Raw genomic sequence first — 23428 nt, 5'->3', positions numbered from 1 at the left:
GGAGAGTTGTGAGGGAAAAGCGATTCTGGAATACAGTAACCTGAACAGAGCAACTTTTCCCTTCAACCCCAGCTCTAAGCCACTTGTTCTCTTGAGCAAAACAACTTCCACAAGCATGTAAGGGAAGCTGTATAAGTGAAGCCTTAGGTCCTGGCACAGAACTGGTGTGAGGCATTGTCTCAAACAGCCTGAGTACTTCACTGGAAAACAGCAAAAGAGGCAGTGCTGAGGACTGGGAACTAGGAGATCCTGTAAAGAACCTGAAAGTCACAGAAGGCAGGGGCCATAGCCCACAGTCCATCCTATCCCTGCAGCCCAGGAAAGTGCAAGGAGACCAGAAAGCCAGTAGGAAACTGACACTCCACCTGCCACGCAGGCCCACAGCAATGAGGAGCCTTCTGCCTCGGGGCAGGGCTGATACCACAGTGTTCTCCAGTAACCAGTCTTGAGCATCAGTAAAACAACCAAGGCAAACTGCCTATACAAAGGGTCCAGCTGCCTATGAGGGAGACCAAACAGAAAAATAAGATCCATACTTGTAAAACAGAACATCTATAGGAGAGAGTACTTTAATTAAAGGGAATTACGTTGGGAATGTCCTGGTGGTCCAGTGGTTAAGACTCCATGCTCTCACTGTTGATGGTCTCGGTTCAATCCCTGGTCGGGGAACTAAAATCCCACAGACCATGAAGCATGGCCAAATAAATAAATAAATGGAATATGTCAGTTACATAAGGGAATTTAAGGAAATTCAAGTGCAGCACTCAATAAAGAAATTTCTAAAACTGAAAAAACATAATTGCCTAGTTAAATATTTTTGGAGAATAAGTTGAAAGAGAAATACAACAACCTGAGAATCACTTATCTAGTCAGGAAATCCTTCACAGTCAGATGGGAAGGAGAGCTACTTGATGATATACACAGATTCAAACAGAGTATTATGCACATGATATGAGAAAAAGAACTGCAAAAAGTTTCTAAACAAATGAGCCAGAACAAATGACAGAAATCAGAAGAAGAAAATGAATAGTGGGTGCACAGACATAAAATTAATGTAACACAATTAACTGGGTATGTAGAACATATAAGTTATATAACAACTCCTGAAACAAAAAGCATATAATTTTAAAAGAAATTAGATTAAGTAACACACCATTTCATCAAAACTTGGGATTGGGGGCGGGGGCGGGGGAGGGAGGGAGGAAGATAAAAGTATCTCCAAGGCTGCACAGGCAGAGGTTGAAAGAGAAGAATGGAACTGGAGAAATCAACCTTCCTGAGTTCAGACTATACCACAAAGCTACAATCATTAAGACAGTATGGTATTGGAACAAAAATATAGACCAATGGAAAAAGATAGTAAACCCAGAGATCAATCCATGCTCCTATGGCACCTTATCTCTGACAAAGGAGGCATGAACATACAGTGAAGAAAAGACAGCCTCTTCAATAAGCGGTGCTAGGAAAATTGGACAGCTACATGTAAAAAAATGAAACTAGAACACTTTCTAACACCATACACAAAAATAAACTCAAAACGGATTAAAGATGCAAATAAAACGTCAGAAACTATAAAGCTCTTAGAGGAATACACTCTTTGACAGGCATTACAGCAAGATCCTCTTGACCCACCTCTTAGAATAATAGAAATAAAAACAAAAGTAAACAAGTGGGACTTAATTAAATGTAAAAGCTTTTACATAGAAAAGAAAACAATAAATAAGATTAAAAGACAACCCTCAGAATGAGAGAAAATAATTGCAAGTGAAACAATAACTAAGGATTAATTTCCAAAATATACAAGCAGCTCATGCAACTCAATACTAGAAAAACAAACAATCCAATCAAAAAATGGGCAGAAGACCTAAACAGACATTTCCCCAAAGAAGACATACAGATGGCCAACAAACACATGAAAAGATGCTCAACATCACTCAGTATTAGAGAAATGCAGATCAAAAGTACAAAGAGATTTCACCTCACACTGGTCAGAATGGCCATCATTAAAATATCTACAAATAATAAATGCTGAAGAGGATGTGGGAAAAGGGAATCCTCTTGAAATGTTGGTGAGAATGTAAATTGGTACAGCCACTATGGAAGACAGTACGGAAATCCCTTAAAAAGCATTGAAACATGTATATTATCATATGTGAAACAGAACACCATTCCATGTTCGATGCATGAGACAAGGGCTCAGGGCCGGGGCAATGGGATGACCCAGGGGGATGGGATGGGGAGGGAGGTGGGTGGGGGGTCCAGGAAGGGGAACACATGTAAACTCATGGCTGATTCATGTCAATGTATGGCAAAAACTATTACAATATTGTAAAGTAATTAGCCCCCAACTAAAATAAATAAATTTATAAAAAAACAAAAAACTAGGAACAGAACTACCATATGACCCAACAATCCCACTACTGGGCACATACCATGAAAAAACCATAATTGAAAGAGACACATGTACCCCAATGTTCACTGCAGCACATCTTACAAGAGCTAGGACATGGAAGCAGCCCAGATGTCCACCAACATATGAATGGATACAGAATTTGTGGTACATATATACAATGGAATATTACTCAGCTATAAAAAATAATGTATTCAAGTCAATTCTAATGAGGTGAATGAACCTAGAGCCTATTATACAAAGTGAAGTAAGTCAGAGTAACACAAATATTGTATATTAAAGCATCCATATGGAATCTAGAAATATGGTACTGATGAAACTATCTGCAAGGCAGGAATGCAGACACAGACATACAGAACAGTAGCATGGAAATATATAATTACCATGTGTATAAATAGACAGCCAGTGAGAATTTGCTGTGTGACACAGAGAGCTCAACTCTGTTCTGTGACAACCTAGAGGGGTAGGGTGGGCTGGGAACTGGGAGGGGGCTCAGAAGGGAGGGAAACATGTATACCTACGGCTGATTCGTGATAATGTGTGGCAGAAGCCAATACAACACTGTAGAGCAACTGTTCCCCAATAACTGTATTTTTCTTCTATATTTTTCAATATTGTACAATTATGATCTTTGGTAATTATTAGCTACTCAAGAACAGTTATGTTTTATGAGTATTTTCAATTGTCATCACCAAAAGAATGATACTCAGACATGTTCTTTCTATGAAACTTTATATTTACAAGCAATAAAAATATATATTTTTAAAGAAATTAGATTAAGTAACACACCATTTCATCAAAACTTAGGATTTTGGGGGGATGGAGGGCAGGCAGGAAGATAAAAGCATCTCCAAGGTTGTACAGTAGCCAGAGGTTGGAGGGAGCATTGGGTGACAGCAGGAGAAGAGGGAAGTAATACAGAAATGGCCATCTTGTGGGGGAAAATCATGTTTTGTGTAGAAAATGGCTGAGCTCTAGCTATCAAATAAAAGTCACATGCATCTGATTATGAAAGGGGAAGATTAAGTAAATCATCAAATAAAGGTATCAGTAGCACTTAGTAAGAGAGGGGAAAGGGATGAACAGTGACTTGGACAGCAAAAATAAGGAAAATTAAAATACAACAACAATAAAGTAATGAACATAAAGATGACGAGAATAAAAATCAGTTATATCAGGCATTACACTAAACATGAAGTTTAAAATCTTATTAAATGAAGAGATTATAAATCTGCATTATGAAATATAACCTAGCTACACATGATTACAAAAAGATAAAAGAAAGTAATAAAAAATTTATTAAACTGGGTAGACAAAAACATACAGATAAAAGCAAAGAAAACAAAGGCAATGGTGTTTCAGACAGGGTTCAATTAATGGCTGAACTCACCAAATAGGGTAAAACAGAACATTATGTAATGATATAAAGTGTATGTATGAAGAACTTAAAACGGTAAGAAACCAGCAGCATAAAAATATGAGAAAGGCAAGAAGAACTTGAGTGGGAGATTTTAAAATATTTTTCAAAACTGATAGATTTGTTAAGTAATAAAAACAGTAAGTAACAATATATAGAAATGCCATTAATGTTAAATTTTTCAAAGTTCAATATTAATCAAGGATTCACTCCTACCCTAAAAATAAGAAAGGTTGATTAACTATAAAATAATTACTTTTCTTGAGGAGAGCACTAAGTTATCTACGGCAAATCATAAGGAGGGGCTGCCCACTATCATACAAGCAAGAAATCAACTAACATTCTAAGTTTGCTAAAGAATGCATGTGAAACAGCTTGCCTGTATTAGAACCACCAGAAGCCACAGACCCAAGGGAGTTCACAGGCTTACAGACTCCTTTCCAAGGACTTCCCCATATAAGGGAAATTGGGGGACAGAAAGAAGGACAGAGAAACGTTCAGTGGTGCAGGCATATAAGAGAATGGCAGCTGCTGCAAAAACATACTGCACCCTGTATCTCCCAACCTCATCTGCAAGAAGAAAAGCAGCAAACTTTGTCACCTCCAAGACACAAATAAAGATCCACTGCCACTAAAGGAGGAGCAGGAGGCTCAGGAACCTATACCACAACCCTCAGAGGATTTCTACCATTGGGTGAGGGACAGGAAGCACTCTCCCACAAAATATCAACCACTGATGCAAGACAAAGGTTTGGCTCTCATGGGAAAGAGAGACAGGAATGCTATGGAAATTCAACTCCCAGAGCTCAGGCTGATAAACCAACCCTAGATAAGAGTGAAGCTGAACCAAGACAGAGAACAGAGACCTCAAATAACAACAGAGCAGTCTACTACAAGGGAAGGGCAGAGCGTGCCGCTGGGTGAGAGGACCCCTCTATGGTGCAGGCACTCAGGGACAGAAAAAAACTGAGTCAGCTATAGACACTGAGAAAAACCTGGAGCACTGCCCAAACCACAGGGCAACCTAGGAGAACCTGAAGTCTGTGTTCTCTGACAGAAACAAAAGCACCACAACGAAACCCACCTTACCTCCCACCCAGTGAAGCCCGTGTTCACTGAGAGAAACAAAAGCAATGCAAACCCACCTTACCTCCCACCGAGACTGGTCCAAACTCCTCCACTAATGACCGGACAGAACACAAGCATATAGTTCAGAGCACAAATACTATTTACTACACTCCTGATTGTTTCGCATGACACTTGCATTCAAAAAAAAAAAAAAATTAAGAACATACAAGGAAGCAAAATCCTCAACAAAATTCCAGCAAACAGACTCCAACAACACATTAAAAGGATCATACACCATGATCAAGTATGATTTATCTCAAGGATGCAAGGATTCTTCAGTATACACAAATCAATCAATGTGATACACCATATCAACAAACTGAAAGATAAAAACTATATAATCATCTCAATAGATACAGAAAAAGCTTTTGACAAAATTCAACACCCATTTATGATTAAAAAAAAAAAAAAACTCTCCAAAAAGTACACATAGAAGGAACCCACCTCATAATAATAAAAGCCATACACAACAAACCCACAGCCAACGTTATTCTCAGTGGTGAAAGCCGTACACAACAAACCCACAGCCAATGTTATTCTCAGTGGTGAAAACGAAAAGTATTTCCTTTACAATCAGGAACAAGACAAGGGTGCCCGCTCTTGCCACTATTATTCAACATAATTTTGGAAGTCCTAGCCACAACAATCAGAAGAAAAAAGAAATAAAAGGAATCCAGATCAGAAAAGAAGAGGCAAAATCCTTACTAGTTGCAGGTAACATGATACTATACATAGAAAACCCTAAAGATTCCACCAGAAAATCACTAGAGCTAATCAATGAATACAGTAAAGTCACAGGATATAAAATTAACATACAGAAATCCCTTGCACTCCTATACACTAATAATGAAAAACGAGAAAGAGCAGTTAAGGAAACAATCCCATTCACCACTGAAATAAAAAGAATAAAACACTTAGGGATTAACCTACCTAAAGAGACAAAAGACCTGTATGCAGAAAACTATAAAAAAAAAAAAACCGATGAAACAAATCAAAGATGACATAAACAGATGGAGAGATATGACATGTTTTTGGACTGGAACAATCAATATTGTGAAAATGACGATACTACCCAAAGTAATCTACAGATTCAAAGGAATCCCTATCAAACTACCAATGGTATTTTTCACAGAACAAGAATAAAACTATTTCACAATTTATATGGAAACACAAAAGACCCCAAATAGCCAAAGCAATCTTGAAAAAGAATGGAGCTGGAGGAATCAACCTTCCTGACTTCACACTATCCTACAAAGCTACAGTCATTAAGACAGTATGGTATTGGCACAAAAACAGAAATATAGACAAATGGAACAAGGCCTAAAACCCAGGGATAAACCCACACACTTATGGGCACCTTGTCTTTGACAAAGGAGGCAAGAATATACAGTGGAGAAAAGACAGCCTCTTCAATAAGCGGTGCTAGGATTTTGGGACAGCTACATGTAAAAGAATGAAATTAGAGCACTTTCTAACACCATATACAAAAATAAATTCAAAATGGACTAACGATTTAAATGTAAGGCCAGGAACTATAAAGCTCTTAGAGGAAAACATAGGCGGTACACTTTCTGATATACATCACAGCAAGATACTTTTTGACTCACCTCCTAGAATAATGGAAATAAAAACAAAAGTAAATAAATGGGACTTAAACTTAAAAGCTTTGCACAGCAAAGGAAACAAAAAACAAGATTAAAAGACAACCCTCAGAATGGGAGAAAATAATTGCAAATGAAACAATAACAAAGGATTAATCTCCAAAATATACAAGCAGCTCATGCAACTCAATACCAGAAAAACAAACAACTCAATCAAAGAATGGGCAGAAGACCTAAACAGACATTTCCCTAAAGAAGACATATAGATGGCCAACAAACACATGGAAAGATGCTCAACATCACTTAGTATTGAAAAATGCAAATCAAAACTACAATGAGGTTATCACCTCACAGCCAGAATGACCATTACTAAAAATCTACAAACAATAAATGCTGGAGAGCGTGTGGAGAAAAGGGAACGCTCTTGTACTGTTGGTGGGAATGCAAATTGATACAGCCACTATGGAGAACAGTGTGGAGATTCCTTAAAAAACTGGAAATAGAACTGCCATTCGACCCAGCAATTCCACTGCTGGGCATACACACCGAGAAAACCGTAACAGAAAGAGACACGTGTAGCCCAAAGTTCATTGCAGTTCTTTTCCCAATAGTAGGACACAGGAGAGGGCTCCTGAGAGTTCCTGGGCTGCTAGGAGACCCAACCAGTCCATCCTAAAGGCGATCAGTCCTCGGTGTTCACCGGAAGGACTGATGCTGAAGCTCCAATAATTTGGCCACCTGATGCGCAGAACTGACTCACTGGAAAAGACCCTGATGCTGGGAAAGACTGAGGGCAGGAGGAGAAGGAGATGACAGAGGATGAGATGGTTGCATGGCATCAATGACTCGATGGACATGAGTTTGAGTAAGCTCTGGGAGCTGGTGATGGACAGGGAGGCCTGGCATGCTGCAGTCCATGAGGTCACAAAGAGTCAGACACGACTGAGTGATTGGACTGAACTGAGGACACAGAAGCAACTTAGGTGTCCAACAGATGAATGGGTACAGAATCTGTGGTACATATATACAATGGAATATTACTCAGCTACAAAAAATGAATGCATCAGAGTCAGTTCTAATGAGGTGGATGAACCTAGAGTCTATTATACAGAGCGAAGTAAATCAGAAAGAGAAAGCCCAATATCGTATATTAAAGCACATATATGGAATCTAAAAGATGGTACTGATGAACCTATTTGCAGGGCAGCAATGGAGACGCAGACATAGAGAACAGGCTTGGGGACACAGAGGGGGAGGGAGAGGGTGGGATGATTTGAGAGAATAGCACTGAAACATATACATTACCATATGTAAAACAGATGACCAGTGAGAGTTCAATGCATAAAGCCAGTGCTCTGGGAAAACCTAGAGGGACAGGGTGGGGAGTTCAGGATAGGGGAGGGGGACACATGTATTTCTATGGCCGATTCATGTTGATGTACAGCAAAAAAAAAATCACAATATTGTAAAATAATTATCCCCCAATTAAAATAAATTAATTTTAAAAAAGAAAGAATAGCATGGAAACATACATCACCATATGTAAAATAGAGAGCAAGTGGGACTTTGCCGTGTGACACAGGGAGCTCAAACCAGCACTCTGTGACCACCAAGAGGAGTGGAATAGGGTGGCAGGTGGGAGGGACATTCAAGAGGGAGGGGACGTGTATGCTTGTGGCTGATTCGTGCTGAGGTAGAGCAGAGGCCCACACAAGATTGTAAAGCAATTATCCTTCAATAAAAAAAAAAGAGTGAGGAAAAAAACATACAAGGAAGCAAGGAGAAAAAATACAGCCCATCGTGAAGAAACAGAGCAAGCAGCAGAATCAGATGCAGAAATGACACAGACATTAGAACCATCAGACAAGCCCTTTAATGGTGATTATGATTAATTTGTTAAAGAGTCTACTAGAAAAGGCAGATAGCATGCAAGACTATAGTAGATTTCAACTAAGACATGGCAACTCCAAAAGGAAATCCAGTGGAAATGCTAGAAATAAAAAACATGGCTTCAAACATGAATTCCTTTGACAGAATCACCAGGTAACTCAACACACTGAGAAAAGCAGCAATAAACTTGAAGGAAATAGAAATTACCTATTAACCTGAAACACAGAGTGGGAAAAAAGGAAAAATAAAGCAGAACAAAGTATACAAGAGCTGTGAGACAATATCATCAACTAGTCTGACATGCACGTAATTGGAGTCCCAGAAGAAGAAACTAAGTTTAGGCCAGAAGTAACATTTGAAGAGAAAATAGCTAAGAATTTTCCAAAAGTGATAAAAGACATCAAACCACACATAAAAGAAGCAAGTTTTTTAAATTTTAAACACATCATATTCAAACTGCTAAAAGCCAAAGAAAACTAGAAAAATCTTGAAAATAGAGGGGGGAAAAAGAGAATGTGTGAAGAACATAACACTTATTTGTTATAACCTCTGGAAAGCAAACTTTCCAGAAATGTTGTAAGTCAAAAAAAGAACAAGTAATATCTTTAACATAATGAGAAAGGAAAAAAAAAAACCTGTCAATCTGGAGAAGGTGTCTTTCAAACACAAATGCAATACTTTTTTCAGAAAACACTGAAGAAACTCACTGCCATCAGACTTGTGATACAGAAATGTGCAAAGGGTATGGTTCTCACATGAGGAATACGATACCACACAAAAACGTAATTCACAACAAAGAAATTATGAGCTCCAGAAATCAAAATGAAGGTAAATAACACAATCTGTCTTATTTTTTAATTGCTCTAAAAGATAATTGATGGTATAAAGGGAAAAGAGTAAAAATGTACTGTTAAGGTTTATGACACATAAAATAGACGAAAATGATGTTATAAAGGACAGGAAGGAGGAATTACTGGCACAACAGCTGTTATCTCACTGCCTTTTTGATATCTGTTATCTAATAAACTTGTCAAAATCAACATGCCTTACACGAAATTCCAGATCTCCCCCCATCAAATCTGCTGCACCAAAATCTTCCCCATCTCAGTTGCTGGCTGACAATCCAATCCTCCCAATTTCTCAGGCTAAAATCCTTGGAATCATCTTTGATCCTTACCTTTCTTCCACTTATCTCATCAGCACATTCTGTCTTCAAACTACACTTCCAACACTGTCACCATCTTGGTCTAAACCACCATCACCTCTCACGTGGATTACTGCAGAAGAATCCTACCAAGTCTCCCCGTTTACTCTGAGGTCAACTATTTTCAACACAGCAGTCAAAGTGATCCTTGATAAACTCAAGTCAGATCATGTCCCTCCTTGGCCTAAAACCCTGCCGTGGCTTCCTAGTCCACTCAAAGTAGAGCCAACAGCTTCACGATAGCCTGAAAGGCCCTTCACTCTCTGTTGCCTCCTCTCCTAGTACCCAGCCTCCCGACAAGACCATTCCAGCCTCACTGCTCTCCTTATTCCCTGAACACAGCAAGCAAACTCTCATCTTACGGCCTTTGCTCTAACTGCTGCTTTTCTTCCTCTAGCAATGTCTAGCTCCTTTCCTCCCATCCTTTAAGTCACTGCCCACATTTCCCTTGCTTAGTGAGGATTACTTGGACCAATCATCCATTTAGAAGAACAAGCATCCACACACCCACACACTCTGCCAAGTCAACAATACTCAGCTCTACCTTTTCTTTTTTTCTGAAGGACTTTCAACATTTTAGCACAGTATAAAATGTTGCTAATTTTTCATTGTCAATTTTCCATCCTAGCTCCCCTCATTAAAACGCAAGCTAAGCAAGAGCCAGAATTTCTATTTTGTTCACTACTGCATTCCAAATAGCTGGTTCAGATCTTGGCAATAAACATTTAGTGAATAATTGTGTAAAACAAGCCCCAAACAAATGAAAATTACATCATATTCCCCTTATAGAATATGTTATTAAAAATATTAGAGCCAAAGCGGATTACTTAGAAGGATACAAGCAACTGCTATATCTATAAGCGGCTGCTGAAATGGTAGATAACGAAATGACTTTACTCTTTTCTCATTTTTGTAAAGTAACTTTATGAAAGAGTGTGTATAGGTATGTGTCTATATTAATAGAAATGAGCATGGATACAGCATTTTATCAGTATGCAGAAAAATAATTTTTGGTTTTTCGTGAAAAAGGTATATGGAAAGATCTGAGTTCAGATTCTGATGAATTCCCTTCTTGGGATATAACCTTCATCACAATCAATTTCCTCATCTATAAAACAAGGACAATAACGGCCACCTTGCAGACTTATTGTAGGGCTCAACTACAAGCCATGGGACACATCTAGTGACTGCTTTTGTCACTCACCCTTCTGTCTCTAGCGACTAGCCCAGAGCCTAACAACTGCAGTTGCTCAATAAATATTTGCTGAAAGAATTAACTGAAGCTGTTACAATCACAGAAACCAACCAAAATCTGAATCTGTAATAACACCAAGAAATACAAAACTTCACTGAGTCACTTGTAGAGGGTGAACGTGTGAACACAGAAAAGAGATAGCACATATGGCAGGCATCAATGGAGATTATTTTCCCTCTGATTATGTTTCCAGGTTAGCTTTCACCAGCCACCTGGGGCACAAAGACCCCTTATGACTTCCTCACGAGAGTCACCTTCTAAGCTGATCAACAGTTCAGTTCAGTTCAGTCGCTCAGTCGTGTCCGACTCTTTGCGACCCCATGAATTGCAGCATGCCAGGCCTCTCTGTTCATCACCAACTCCCGGAGTCTACCTAAACCCATGTCCATCGAGTCGGTGATGCCATCCAACCATCTCATCCTCTGTCGTCCCCTTCTCCCGCCCCAAATCCTACCCAGCATTAGGGTCTTTTCCAATGAGTCAACCCTTCGCATAAGGTGGCCAAAGTATTGGGGTTTCAGCTTCAACATCAGTCCTTCCAATGAACACCCAGGATTGATCTCCTTTAGGATGGACTGATTGGATCTCCTTGCAGTCCAAGGGACTCTCAAGAGTCTTTTCCAACACCACAGTTCAAAAGCATCAATTCTGCGGCGCTCAGCTTTCTTCACCGTCCAACTCTCACATCCATACATGACCACTGGAAAAACCATAGCCTTGACTAGATGGACTTTTGTTGGCAAAGTAATGTCTCTGCTTTTAAATATGCTATCTAGGTTGGCCATAACCTTCCTTCCAAGGAGTAAGTGTCTTTTAATTTCATGGCTGCAGTCACCATCAGCAGTGATTCTGGAGCCCAAAAAAATAAAGTCTGACACTATTTCCACTGTTTCCCCATTTATTTCCCATGAAGTGATGGGACCAGATGCCATGATCTTAGTTTTCTGAACGTTGAGCTTTAAGCCAACTTTTTCACTCTCCTCTTTCACCTTCATCAAGAGGCTCTTTAGTTCTTCTTCACTTTCTGCCATAAGGGTGGTGTCATCCGCATATCTGAGGTTATTGATATTTCTCCCGGCAATCTTGATTCTAGCTTGTGTTTCTTCCAGCCCAGCGTTTCTCATGATGTACTCTGCATGTAAGTTAAATAAGCAGGGTGACAATATACAGCCTTGACATACTCCTTTTCCTATTTGGAACCAGTCTGTTGTTCCATGCCCAGTTCTAACTGTTGCTTCCTAACCTGCATACAGGTTTCTCAAGAGACAGGTCAGATGGTCAACAAAACACCTTATTCCACAAAACCTACTCTTTTATTAACATTTAAGCAAAGTGAGTTTTCCTCTGTGCTTTCACTTATTTTACTTTTTGGGACCACCCAGATAATGGGTGTTCTTCTCCTACCCATGTTTTTCTAATCCTATACAACTTGCCTGTTTTTGTTTATTTTTAGCTTCCTGTATTTTCACAAATTCAAGATTTAAATATCAGAGATTTTCTTCTGGATTTTACCTTACCAAAAGTCTCCACTACAAAGCCCTCAAAGAGAATCAAGGTGCCTGCCTTGGCGTGAGGGATGGCACTGCAGAGGAACAGGAGTCTGTGATGCAGCTGTGAGTGGCAGGACTCCAGGCAAAGCTTTACCTCGGCGTCAGTGTCTCATCTGTCAGATGAGAATGCGCAAACTGGATTCCCTCTGACATCCATCTCAACACCAGCACTTAGAACGGGATCAGAATCTATTCTTTCTCCTTCTACTTCTAATGTACATGCACTCTCTTCCTCTATGTAAGAGAACCACTCACTCAGGTTTTACTGCATGAATGCCAACCTTGTTGACCTCTGCCAGAATCAACACTGAACACAAGGCAAACAGTCATCAGTATGGTAGATGTGTAATGTGGACATTTCATTGGGACCAGCAGTTGAGGGATAATTCACTGCAAACGTTCTATATGACACAGACAAGAAGAATTACACTTTGGAGCTATGGTAGAGTGTATAATGTGTCTGTGCTAAGCCACTTCAGTCACGCCTGACTTTTTGAAACTGTAGCCCAAGAGGCTCCTCTGCCCATGGAATTCTCCAGGCAAGAATACTGGAGTGGGTTGCCATTTCCTCCTCCAGGGGGTCTTCCGGACCCAGAGATAGAACCCATGTCTCCTGCATTGACAGGTGGGATTCTCTATCACTGAGCCACCTGGGAAGCCCATGTAGCTTCTAGGAAACTGCAAAATTCAAGGAAGTAAATCTCTCTTTGGAGCCTCCAGAAGGAACCAGCCCTGACCACCCATTTTAGAACAGAAATGAATACAGTTCTCTTGTTTTAAGCCAGATAATCTGCCACAGTCGCAACAGGAAACTAACACTGTACCTCAGTGCCACCAAAACAGATGAGTTCCATCTGTGGAACCTCTATTTGTTCACGAGAAGAGCAAAGTTTACCTGTGTTAGCACGTTTCACTCTTCTCTCAACCCTACAAAGTAGATACTGTTACTGTACCCATTCTCAGATAAAGAAATTGAGGCAAAAAGTGGTTGGCCAGTGTGACTCGTTAAGTATTGCCTGGGTGTCAAGAATAAATGGTGGACCCATGATACTAATTTCAGAAAGTCTGACCCGATTTTGTGCTCTTAATCAGTTTGGAGTTGAATGATTTGTAGGTAGAATTACTGAAAATAAAACTGAAACAGTCCTTTAAAGGTTAGACCTCGTGACATACCTTATTTCAGACCGAGGAAGTTGGGAGACTGCCCTAGGGTTCACGGGTACAGGATGCCACTCAGGAACCCCTTAGGCAAAAATGCACAGTGATGAGAGGGAAGGAAGCCTGGAACTGAGCTATCCCAGAGGGGTCAATTGACTGCGGCTAGTGTGTATCAAGTTAGGAGACCTCAGCCTCATCAATGCTCTTACCTGCTTCTACAGGAATTAGGGGCCCAAAAATATGAGAAAGATACTATACTCACTTCATTTATATTTATTTTCTTTTTTTGCTTGTCTTCAGCTTTCCTTTCAGTCTTTAGTTCTTTTTAGAAATACAAACCCCGCTCAGCTATGCTAAGGGCATGCAAGTTAATGGGCTTCTACATATAAAGGAAAACAACTACATGTCAGAAGGTCAGGCAGGCTTTAGCCCACTAATGAAGAAGGAATTGGAAAGGAGAAAAAAAAATTTTAAGTCTACATTAGGACAACTGAAAATTTTGACAAGAAGTAATCACTGAGGCAATATGTAATCTATAAACTGGGGATAATAGTAAACCCTTGAAGACTGTTACACAATAAAATAACAATGCAAGTGCATAGTAAACAAAAAAAAAGCAGAATTTAAGATGTGACTGTGTGACAGTCCCAGGCGGGCCCACAGGCTCCAAGGTACAATGTGACGCTTCAGTGGAAACGTTTAACAAATTCCTCGGTCTGAAATAAGGTATGTCAGGAGGTCTAACCTTTAAAGGACTGTTTCAATTTTACTTTCAGTAATTCTACCTACAAATTATTCAACTCGAAACTGATTAAGAGCACAAAATCGGGTCAGACTCTGTGAAATTAGTATCATGGGTCCACCATTTACTCTGTCACCCAGGCAATATTAACAAGTCACACTAGCCAACCACTTTTTGCCTCAATTTCTTTATCTGAGAATGGGTACAGTAACAATATCTACTTTTTAGGGTTGAGAGAAGAATAAAAGGTACTAACACAGGCAAATTTAAAGTGCTTAATAAAAAGACAATAATAATGTGACCCAATAAATTCAACTCCATAAGGCCTTCTTTGATTCCCCCAGCACTTTCTGATGATTTACTATAACGACCACTGAGGTTTCTCCCTCTTAACTACCTTTTTTTTAATTAATTTATTTTTTATTGAAGGATAATTGATTTTCAGAATTTTGTTGTTCTCTGTCAAACCTCAACATGAATCAGCCATAGGTATACATATATCCCCTCCCTTTTGAAACTCCCTCCCATCTCCCTCCCCACCCCTTCTACTCCTGTCTTCAATCTTGCCCAGCATCAGGGTCTTTTCACATGAGTCGGCTCTTCGCATCAGGTGGCCAAAGTATTGGAGTTTCAGCTTCAACATCAGTCCTACCAATGAACACCCAGGGCTGATCTCCTTTAGGATGGACTGGTTGGATCTCCTTGCAGTCCAAGGGACTCTCAAGAGTCTTCTCCAACACCACAGTTCAAAAGGAGCAATTCTTTGGTGCTCAGCTTTCTTTACAGTCCAACACTCACATCCATACATGACCACTGAAAAAACCATAGCCTTGACTGGATGGACCTTTGTTGACAAAGTAATGTCTCTGCTTTTCAATACGCTGTCTAGGTTGGTCATAACTTTCCTTCCAAGGGTTAAGCATCTTATAAGTTCATGGATGCAATCACCATCACCAGTGATTTTGGAGCCCAGAAAAATAAAGTCTATCACTGTTTCCACTGTTTCCCCATCTACTTGCCATGAAGTGATGGGACCAGATGCCATCTCAGTTTTCTGAATGTTAAATTTACGTTTTCTTATTATACTTTTCATTAGCAAATTGCAATGAGTACAAGTGTGAATGAACTCAGGCCTCTTTTTTCTATTCTAGGACTTTCCAAAAGACTCCCATCCATTCTTTCTCCAAAAGCAATAATGGCTCACATAGAAATATCTAACAAATGACCCTCTCTTCATCCAATCTCTAATTTCCATAATGGTAAGAAAAGGGGCTTTCCAGGTGGCTCAGTGGTAAAGAATATGCTTGCCAAGCAGGAAACATAGGTTCAATCCCTGGGTCTGGAAGATCTTCTGAAGAAGGACATGGCAACCCACTCCAGTATTCTTGCCTGGGAAATCCCATGGACAGAGGAGCCTGGTAGGCTACAGTGAATGAGGTGGCAAAAGAGTGGGACACGACTTAGCGAATAAACAAGAAAAGGAAAGAGCATTCCATAATGGCCAAAAAAGGAAAAGAAGTCCCTTCCATTTCTTCTTCTTGTCATTTTATAGACTTTATTGCAAAAAAAAAGGGGGGGTGGGGGGCAGACAGCAACAGAAGCAGTACGGAGCCTACAAAAGCAAGACAACTGCCAAGGAAAAACCTAGTAGAACAAAGGTGGAACCAGGGTATTAGGTCATTTGGCTGCAAAGACCACCCCCCTACTCTAGGAAACACTCCACAAAAAGGGATGGGTCTAGAAAATGATTAAACGATCCAACTGGTAAGGGATTTCCAGATCAGTAGGATGGATGCACTGCGAGTAGAAAGTCTAGCAAAATCTCCCAAGCTCAGTACAGGTCTACATTAAAATTCTCTGAAATCAACACATGACTTAAACTGCAATTTTTTAAAAAATAACAATTATTATGCAAGCATCAGTTCAGTTGCTCACTCATGTCCGACTCTTTGTGACCCCATGGACTGCAGCACGACAGGCCTCCCTGTCCATCACCAACTCCCAGAGTTTACTCAAACTAATGTCCATTGAGTTGGTGATGCCATCCAACCATCTCATCCTCTGGCGTCCCCTTCTCCTCCCGCCTTCAATCTTCGCCAGCATCAGGGTCTTTTCAAATGAGTCAGTTCTTGCATCAGGTGGCCAAAGTATTGGAGTTTCAGGTTCAACATTAGTCCTTCCAATGAATATTCAGGATTGACTGTCTTTAGGATGAACTGGTTAGATTTCTTCGCAGTCCAAGGGACCCTCAACAATCTTCTCCAACATCACAATAAAAAACCATCATTTCTTCAGCACTCAGCCTTCTTTAGAGTCCAAGTCTCACATCCATACATGACTACTGGAAAAACCATAGCCTTGACTAGACAGACCTTTGTTAGCAAAGGAACGTCTCTGCTTTTTAATATGCTGTCTAGGTTGGTCATAATTTTTTTCCAAGGAGCAAGCGTATTTTAATTTCAAGGCTGCAGTCACCATCTGCAGTGATGTTGGAGCCCCCAAAAATTAAGTCTGCAGCTGTTTCCACTGTTTCTTCATCTATTTACCATTAAGTAATGGGACCAGATGTCATGATCTTAGTTTTCTGAATGTTGAGCTTTAAGCCAGCTTTTTCACTCTCCTCTTTCACTTTCATCAAGAGGCTCTTTAGTTCTTCTTCACTTTCTGCCATAAGGGGGGGGGGGTGTCGTCTACGTATCTGAGTTTATTGATATTTTTCCTGGCAATATTTCTCATGATTCCAGCTTGTGCTTCATCCAGCCCAGTGTTTCTCATGATGTACTCTGCATATAAGTTAAATAAGCAGGGTGACAATATACAGCCTTGACATACTCCTTTCCCTATTTGGAACCAGTCTGCTGTTCCATGTCCAGTTCTAACTGTTGCTTCTTGACCTGCATACAGGTTTCTCAAGAGGCAGGTCAGGTGGTCTGGTATTCCCATCTCTTTCAGAATTTTCTACAGTTTGTGGTGATCCACACAGTCAAAGGCTTTGGCATAGTCAATAAAGCAGAAATAGATGTTTTTCTGGAACTCTCTTGCTTTTTCCATGATCCAGCGGATGTTGGCAATTTGATCTCTGGTTCCTCTGCCTTTTCTAAAACCAGTTAGAACATCTGGAAGTTCACGGTTCACGTATTGTTGAAGCTTGGCTTGGAGAATTTTGAGCATTACTTTACTAGCATGTGAGATGAGCGCAATTGTGCGGTAGTTTGAGCATCCTTTGGTACTGCCTTTCTTTGGGACTGGAACGAAAACTGACTTTTTCCAGTCCTGTGGTCACTGCTGAGTTTTCCAAATTTGCTGGCATATTGAGTGCAGCACTTTCACAGCATCATCTTTCAGGATTTGAAATAGCTCAACTGGAATTCTATCACCTTCACTAGCTTTGTTCGTAGTGATGCTTCCTAAGGCCCACTTGACTTCACATTCCAGGATGTCTGGCTCTAGGTGAGTAATCACACCATCGTCATTATCTGGGTCGTGAAGATCTTTTCTGTATAGTCCTTCTGTGTATTCTTGCCACCTCTTAATATCTTCTGCTTCTTTTAGGTCCATACCATTTCTGTCCTTTATTGTGCCCATCTTTGCATGAAATGTTCCCTTGGTATCTCTAATTTTCTTAAAGAGATCTCTAGTCTTTCCCATTCTATTATCTTCCTCTATTTCTTTGCACTGATTGCTGAGGAAGGCTTTCTTATCTCTCCTTGCTATTCTTTGGAAATCTGTATTCAAATGGATATATCTTTTTCTCCTTTGCTTTTCGCTTCTCTTCCTTTCATAGCTATTTGTAAGGCCTCCTCAGACAGCCATTTTGCTTTTTTGCATTTCTTTCTCTTGGGGATAGTCTTGATCCCTGCCTCCTGTACAGTGTCATGAACCTCCTGTCCATAGTTCTTCAGGAACTCTGTCTATCATATCTAATCCCTTGAATCTATTTCTCACTTCCACTGTATAATCATAAGGGATTTGATTTAGGTCATACCTGAATTGTCTAGTGATTTTCCCTACTTTCTTCAATTTAAGTCTGAATTTGGCAATAATAACATGCAAGCATATATGTTATAACCGTGTATTAAACCATCTGTAACTTCCAACTTAAAAACCTAAAATGAGATTCCAAAATTTATTCAGGATAAAGAACAAAAGACTTTTAAGTAAGATCCTTAATATAGCTGTTAAAATATTGTTTCGTCAGATCCTTTGATTGAAGGCCAGAGTTCAACCTAGTACAAGGTAACCTGAAAAATATTTAAGCATCTGGAAACTATATGCAAACAGGTAAGGGATGCACCGATATTCAGCTTCAGCTTTACAGCACAGCTAAAATCTGCCATTCAGCTTCAGCTTCAGACCTGTTTCGGGAAGGCAAAGGAGCTAAAACCTACAAGGTCATTTCTGGCATCAGTGAACTTGCCCATGATCAATTACCTTATGACTGAGTATCTTGTGATCACAACTAAACTTTGTCACTACCAGTACACCATTTGAACTTATTGCAAACATCTGCATATTCCCTTGAAATACAGGTTAAGAATTCTAGTTATGACCCAGATGAAACCACATGTTTTACATGCTGAAGTTACATAAACCAAGAAAACATAAGTATCTGTAAGTACTGCAGTAATAAAATGCAGTAATATATAATTTTGGAAGCTGTTCACTCTACACCACAAAATAATTTAAAACTTCCAAATAACTTAATTCTTGGAAAAATAATTTGGAATAAAAATAACAAAAGAACATATATTTTCTAGAAATCTTAGTAAGGCAAAATAAGGATAATTTAGTAACTCTAATATTTCTACAATTTTAGTATATTACTAGATCCCTGGGTCTGGAAGATCCCCTGCAGAAAGAAATGGCAACCCAGTCCAGTATTCTTGCCTGGAAAACCCCATGAAGAGAGGAGCCTGGTGGGCTACAGTCCATGGGGTCGCAAAAGTCGGACACGACTTAGCAACTAAACCACCACCATTAAACTAATGTTTAAGAACTGTGCTTTTTAAGTAGTTACATTCAGTCCTGAGACCGTCAAGAAAAATCCACTTGGGAATTTTCATGTCTTGTGAGAAAATTAAAAGCAGAATCTCAACTTCTGCTGTGAAAGAGCAGAAGTTTACCATTTTGGCAAAAACACCTATTCAGATCAAGTGTTGACACCTGCTTTTCACCTTGGAGCATTCTCCCACTCTCCTGTTTCAAAGAGTAAAGAGAGGGTTTACCATTCCCAATTTTACCCTGGGTGTTACTTATAGGCCCTGCTGTCAATGAAGGCCTTCTGAAGCACCTGTGAACCTTCCTTCACCTGCTCCTTAGGTGAGGGGTGGGGAAAACTCATACTCAAATGAAAGACACCCCTGTGTCTCAGGTGCATCTTGCGAAGCTCCTGTTAGCCCACCTTCACGGAACAAACCTGCTCTCGCCGAAACCTCACCCCTAACAGAGTTGGGGTGAAGGGTGCTGGGAAGATGGCAGAAAAAGACCTGAAAACAACATGGGCTTTGGACCAAGAAGCAAGGGGTTTGCAGCCTATCTCACTAACTCAGCAGGAAATTTAACCTCCAAGTACTTCTGTTTTCTTCTCTCCTGCACGCAGATTAAACTGTTCTCGCAGGAGTGTTATGCCAGTGAAGCTACCAACAGAGATCAAATAGCCAGTATGGGCCCTAGCACCAAGTAGCTGCTCAGTAAACGCTGGCTCTCACTGTCCCGGGCACTTCACTGCTGCCTCCACGGTTTCAGATATTACCTATCCTCCGGAATGGCGGCTGGAACACAGTCTCGCCAGATACAAAGGCTTGGTATTTTCCAGTAATCTCTCCTCCTAAGCGTTTGCTTTCAACCTCCAGCATTTCCAAGCCATTCCCTGGCGGCCACTGCCATGTGCTGGTCCTACTCACGTGTCTCTAAACTTCTGGAAAGAGAGAGGGAGAAAAATCCAGAAAAACTGAGAGAAAAGTGCCGAGATTCAAACATTATCTAGACGGCACCTCCCAGAACTCACATTACACATTTTGAAAAGCGGGAAAGAACTGCTGGACGCCACAACGAGATGCCGAGGCCTGTGGTAAAGCGGCGCTCTGGCAGCGCCCCACCCCCATCCGCACAGGGAAAGCGAGGCGCTTCTGGGCACATCTGTACGTCCTGAGGCAAGCGAAGCGGCGGCGGGGCTGCGTGCGTGCCCTCACAGACAGCCGCCCGCGCGCGCCTCTGCCAGCGCCGGGACACAGCCCCCGCCGACGCCGAGGCGGAGGGAGGCAGCATCCCGCCCCACTTCCTGCGGCGGGGGAAAGACAGCTTGCCGCAGGGCGGTCGGCGGCGGAGCGCGCCCCGCGGCTCCTACGTGGCGCCGCCGGCTGGGGAGGAGCGGGGCCCGGAAGGCGCCCCGGCTCCCCGCGGGGCTCCCGCAGAGAGGCGACGCGAGCGGCGTCCGCGGACGCGGCTGAGGGACGCGCGGGGCGGCGGGGGCGCGCAGGCCGCCGCGGGTCACCCACCTTCCTCACGCGGCGGGCCGTGTAGAGCCCCATGCCGTCCTGGACGCGGGAGGACTTCAGGGAGAACCTGTCCGGCACGTACATGCCCAGCATGCTCCCCGCCGCGGCCGCGGCCGCCCTCAGCGCCGGCACGGGCGAACCTGGGGTGCCGGGGCGGCGGGGAGAGGCCGGCGGGCAGGAGGAAATGGAGCCTCCCTCCCAGAATCCCCACCTCCCCGCCGACTCCAGGATCCCCCGCGGCTCGGCCCCTCCTTGTCCCGGGTCCAGCTCCGCCGCAAGCGGAGGAGGCCGCGGCTGCCACGGCGGGCGCGGGGGCGTGGGGGGCGCGGGCCCCGGCGCTGCGGGCGCGGGGACGCCGGGCGCTGATTGGCCCGAAGTTAGCGGCTCGCACCCGCGCCCGGGCGCGGAGCCTCGAACCCGGAGGCCGGGAAGCCTACCCGCCGGCGCCCTGCGCCCGGCGGGGCAACGTGCCCGCCTGTCTGCAGCCTCTGCGGTTTGACTCTGAGCTAGTGCTCCCAGTCGGGGAATTTTACACTCTTCAGATGCAAAACTAAATGGGTCTTGACAGAGCTGGGGCCATCCAAAACAACTTTACAAGCTTGAGACCGAAAGCATACTTACTTACTGCCTAACTACTGAGAGCAGTCCCTCAGCTCTAGGAAATTGCAGCCCTTTTACTTGTGAGGTCCACATCTTTGGTTTACTTCATGCTTATTTCAGAGGCTTAACCTCCTAAGGGACTAATAAATACATTGATTAATCTTCAGAGAAAAGAGGGTATACGCAGCCTGCAAGTAATCCATTTCAAGTTAACTCGAAATTTGCTGTGAACAATTGAAGTAATATTTAAATCCAGTATAAATTAGTTCTCTTCTGGTGTCCTAAGTCCTGGGAATTTCTTACACTTCCAAAGATAAACTATCCCCGCGTCTTCTCTTCCTTGAAAATCACCAGACCAATTACGGATTTTCAGTCAAAATATGAGATGGGGGAGATAAAAGGGAGTGGCCAAACAATGGAATCTGGAATTTCGACCGTAAATTAACAAGTCTTCTTTTAGTGTTTTTAATAAAGTTAGTAGATACTGCAGTGGCATTCAGAATTTCAAAAGGATGTTTGCTTCTTCAGGAGGAACTGGAATCTCTCTACTCATTTCTCTTGATACACTTGATCATTTTCTGCACTGGGTTCTTTTCTCGGAAAATATTTGATGTTCTCATTAAATATTGTTTCTTATAAACCGATAAAATAACAATTTTGACAAAATTAAAGGCACACTGCTCAAAAACTCATATGAATACATTTTAAAGATCTTATTGGCTTTATTCAACCATTCATGATTTAGACAACATCCAATGTGACTGAAAGAAAGGAGCTCCGAGGACCTATACAAATGAAAGGCTTTTATGAGCAGAAGGGCTTAGGAACAAGGAAGTTATACCAGGCAAAAAACGGATTGCCTATTGAAAGGTATCTTTCTTTTAGGGGTTGGTGGGGGGTCTATTAGGCATATTACCTAACTATTGATGATCAAGCACCTACCTATTGGCTGGCCAAAGCTCCCATTTTCTAGGAGAGCCAAAATTTGGGATTGTCTCAGTTTTGATGGAGAATTTAGCATAAGAACTCCATTTGGGGTCTGTTGTCATGTTTTTAGCAACACAGGTGGAAATGATTCCTGTCTTCCAGGCTAAGGAAAACTATGGAACATAAACAGTGCTAATTTCCTAAGTAGGAGAATTTTATTAAAGTTCAGAAAAAGGTTTTTGAAAAAGCATTATGAAGAAAATTATGTTAATAGCGATATTTGGAAATTTTAAAGAATGAAATAAATTATTAAAAGAAAATGAAGGGTAGGTGGCTAGGGATGAGAAGAACAAATGCCTTAATCATTCTCTGAGTTCTGATCTCTTTGACCTACCATTGAAGATGTCTAACTTTTCATAGGGGTATGTGAATTAACTTGGGCTTCCCAAGTAGCACAGTAGTAAAAAATCCACCTGCCAGTGCTGGAGACTAGGGGGCGGGGTTCAGTCCCTGTCCCTGGGTTCAGAAGATCCCCTGGGGGAGGAAATGGCTACCCATTCCAGTATTCTTGCCTGGGAAATTCCATGGAATGGGGAGCCTGGTAGGGTTCAGTCAGTGGAGTCACAGAGTCAGACACGACTGAGTACACACATATCAATAAATAAACGAAGTTTGTTCAGGGGAAATTTGAAATTATATGGCCTTGAAGCATGTAATATTGGTTAATAAATACATCTTGATTAAAAGTCAACTGAGGGACTTCCCTGGTGGCCCAGTGGCTAAGACTCTGCTTCCAATGCAGGGGGCCCAGATTCGATCCTTGGTTGGGGAACTAGACCCCACATGCCGCAACTAAAGATCCGCTGGGTGCTGCTGTGAAGACCCAGTGCAGCCAAATAATTAAATAATAAATAAAATAAATATTTTTTGAAAAGTCAATTCTGAGGATAATCCGAGATTTTCTAATTAGTCAATGGTGAGCCTAGAATCCATTTGTTGTTTGTTCCTCAAAGAATCCGGACTAAGCAGGTTTCCCTTGAGTCCCGTTC

The 23428-nt window shown here is 41.6% G+C and overlaps 1 protein-coding gene across 12 annotated transcripts in view; it reads right to left on the bottom strand.

The window, feature by feature from the left end:
* PRDM5 (PR/SET domain 5) overlaps window positions 1-21359 on the bottom strand; it is a 261033-nt gene extending 239674 nt beyond the window's left edge. For 4 of the 12 annotated variants that reach the window (XM_081566398.1, XM_081566567.1, XM_081566951.1 and 1 more), the window contains exon 1: window positions 20853-21359. In XM_081566398.1, coding sequence (XP_081422524.1) covers window positions 20853-20945 — 93 coding nt within the window. In that variant the 5' untranslated portion in view covers window positions 20946-21359. Of the gene's footprint in view, window positions 1-20107; window positions 20273-20362; window positions 20767-20852 lie in introns of those variants that run through there. The other 8 variants (XM_081567293.1, XM_081567116.1, XM_081566863.1 and 5 more) reach the window with 5 other exon arrangements.
* Window positions 21360-23428: the final 2069 nt, after the last annotated feature.

The sequence above is a fragment of the Giraffa tippelskirchi genome, chromosome 1, assembly GCF_054371585.1.
Source record: "Giraffa tippelskirchi isolate mGirTip1 chromosome 1, T2T-mGirTip1v1.2.pri, whole genome shotgun sequence".
NCBI classification, from domain to species: Eukaryota; Metazoa; Chordata; class Mammalia; order Artiodactyla; family Giraffidae; genus Giraffa; species Giraffa tippelskirchi.
Note: the sequence above shows the minus strand (reverse complement) of the source record. Positions and strands in the feature narration are given on the sequence as shown.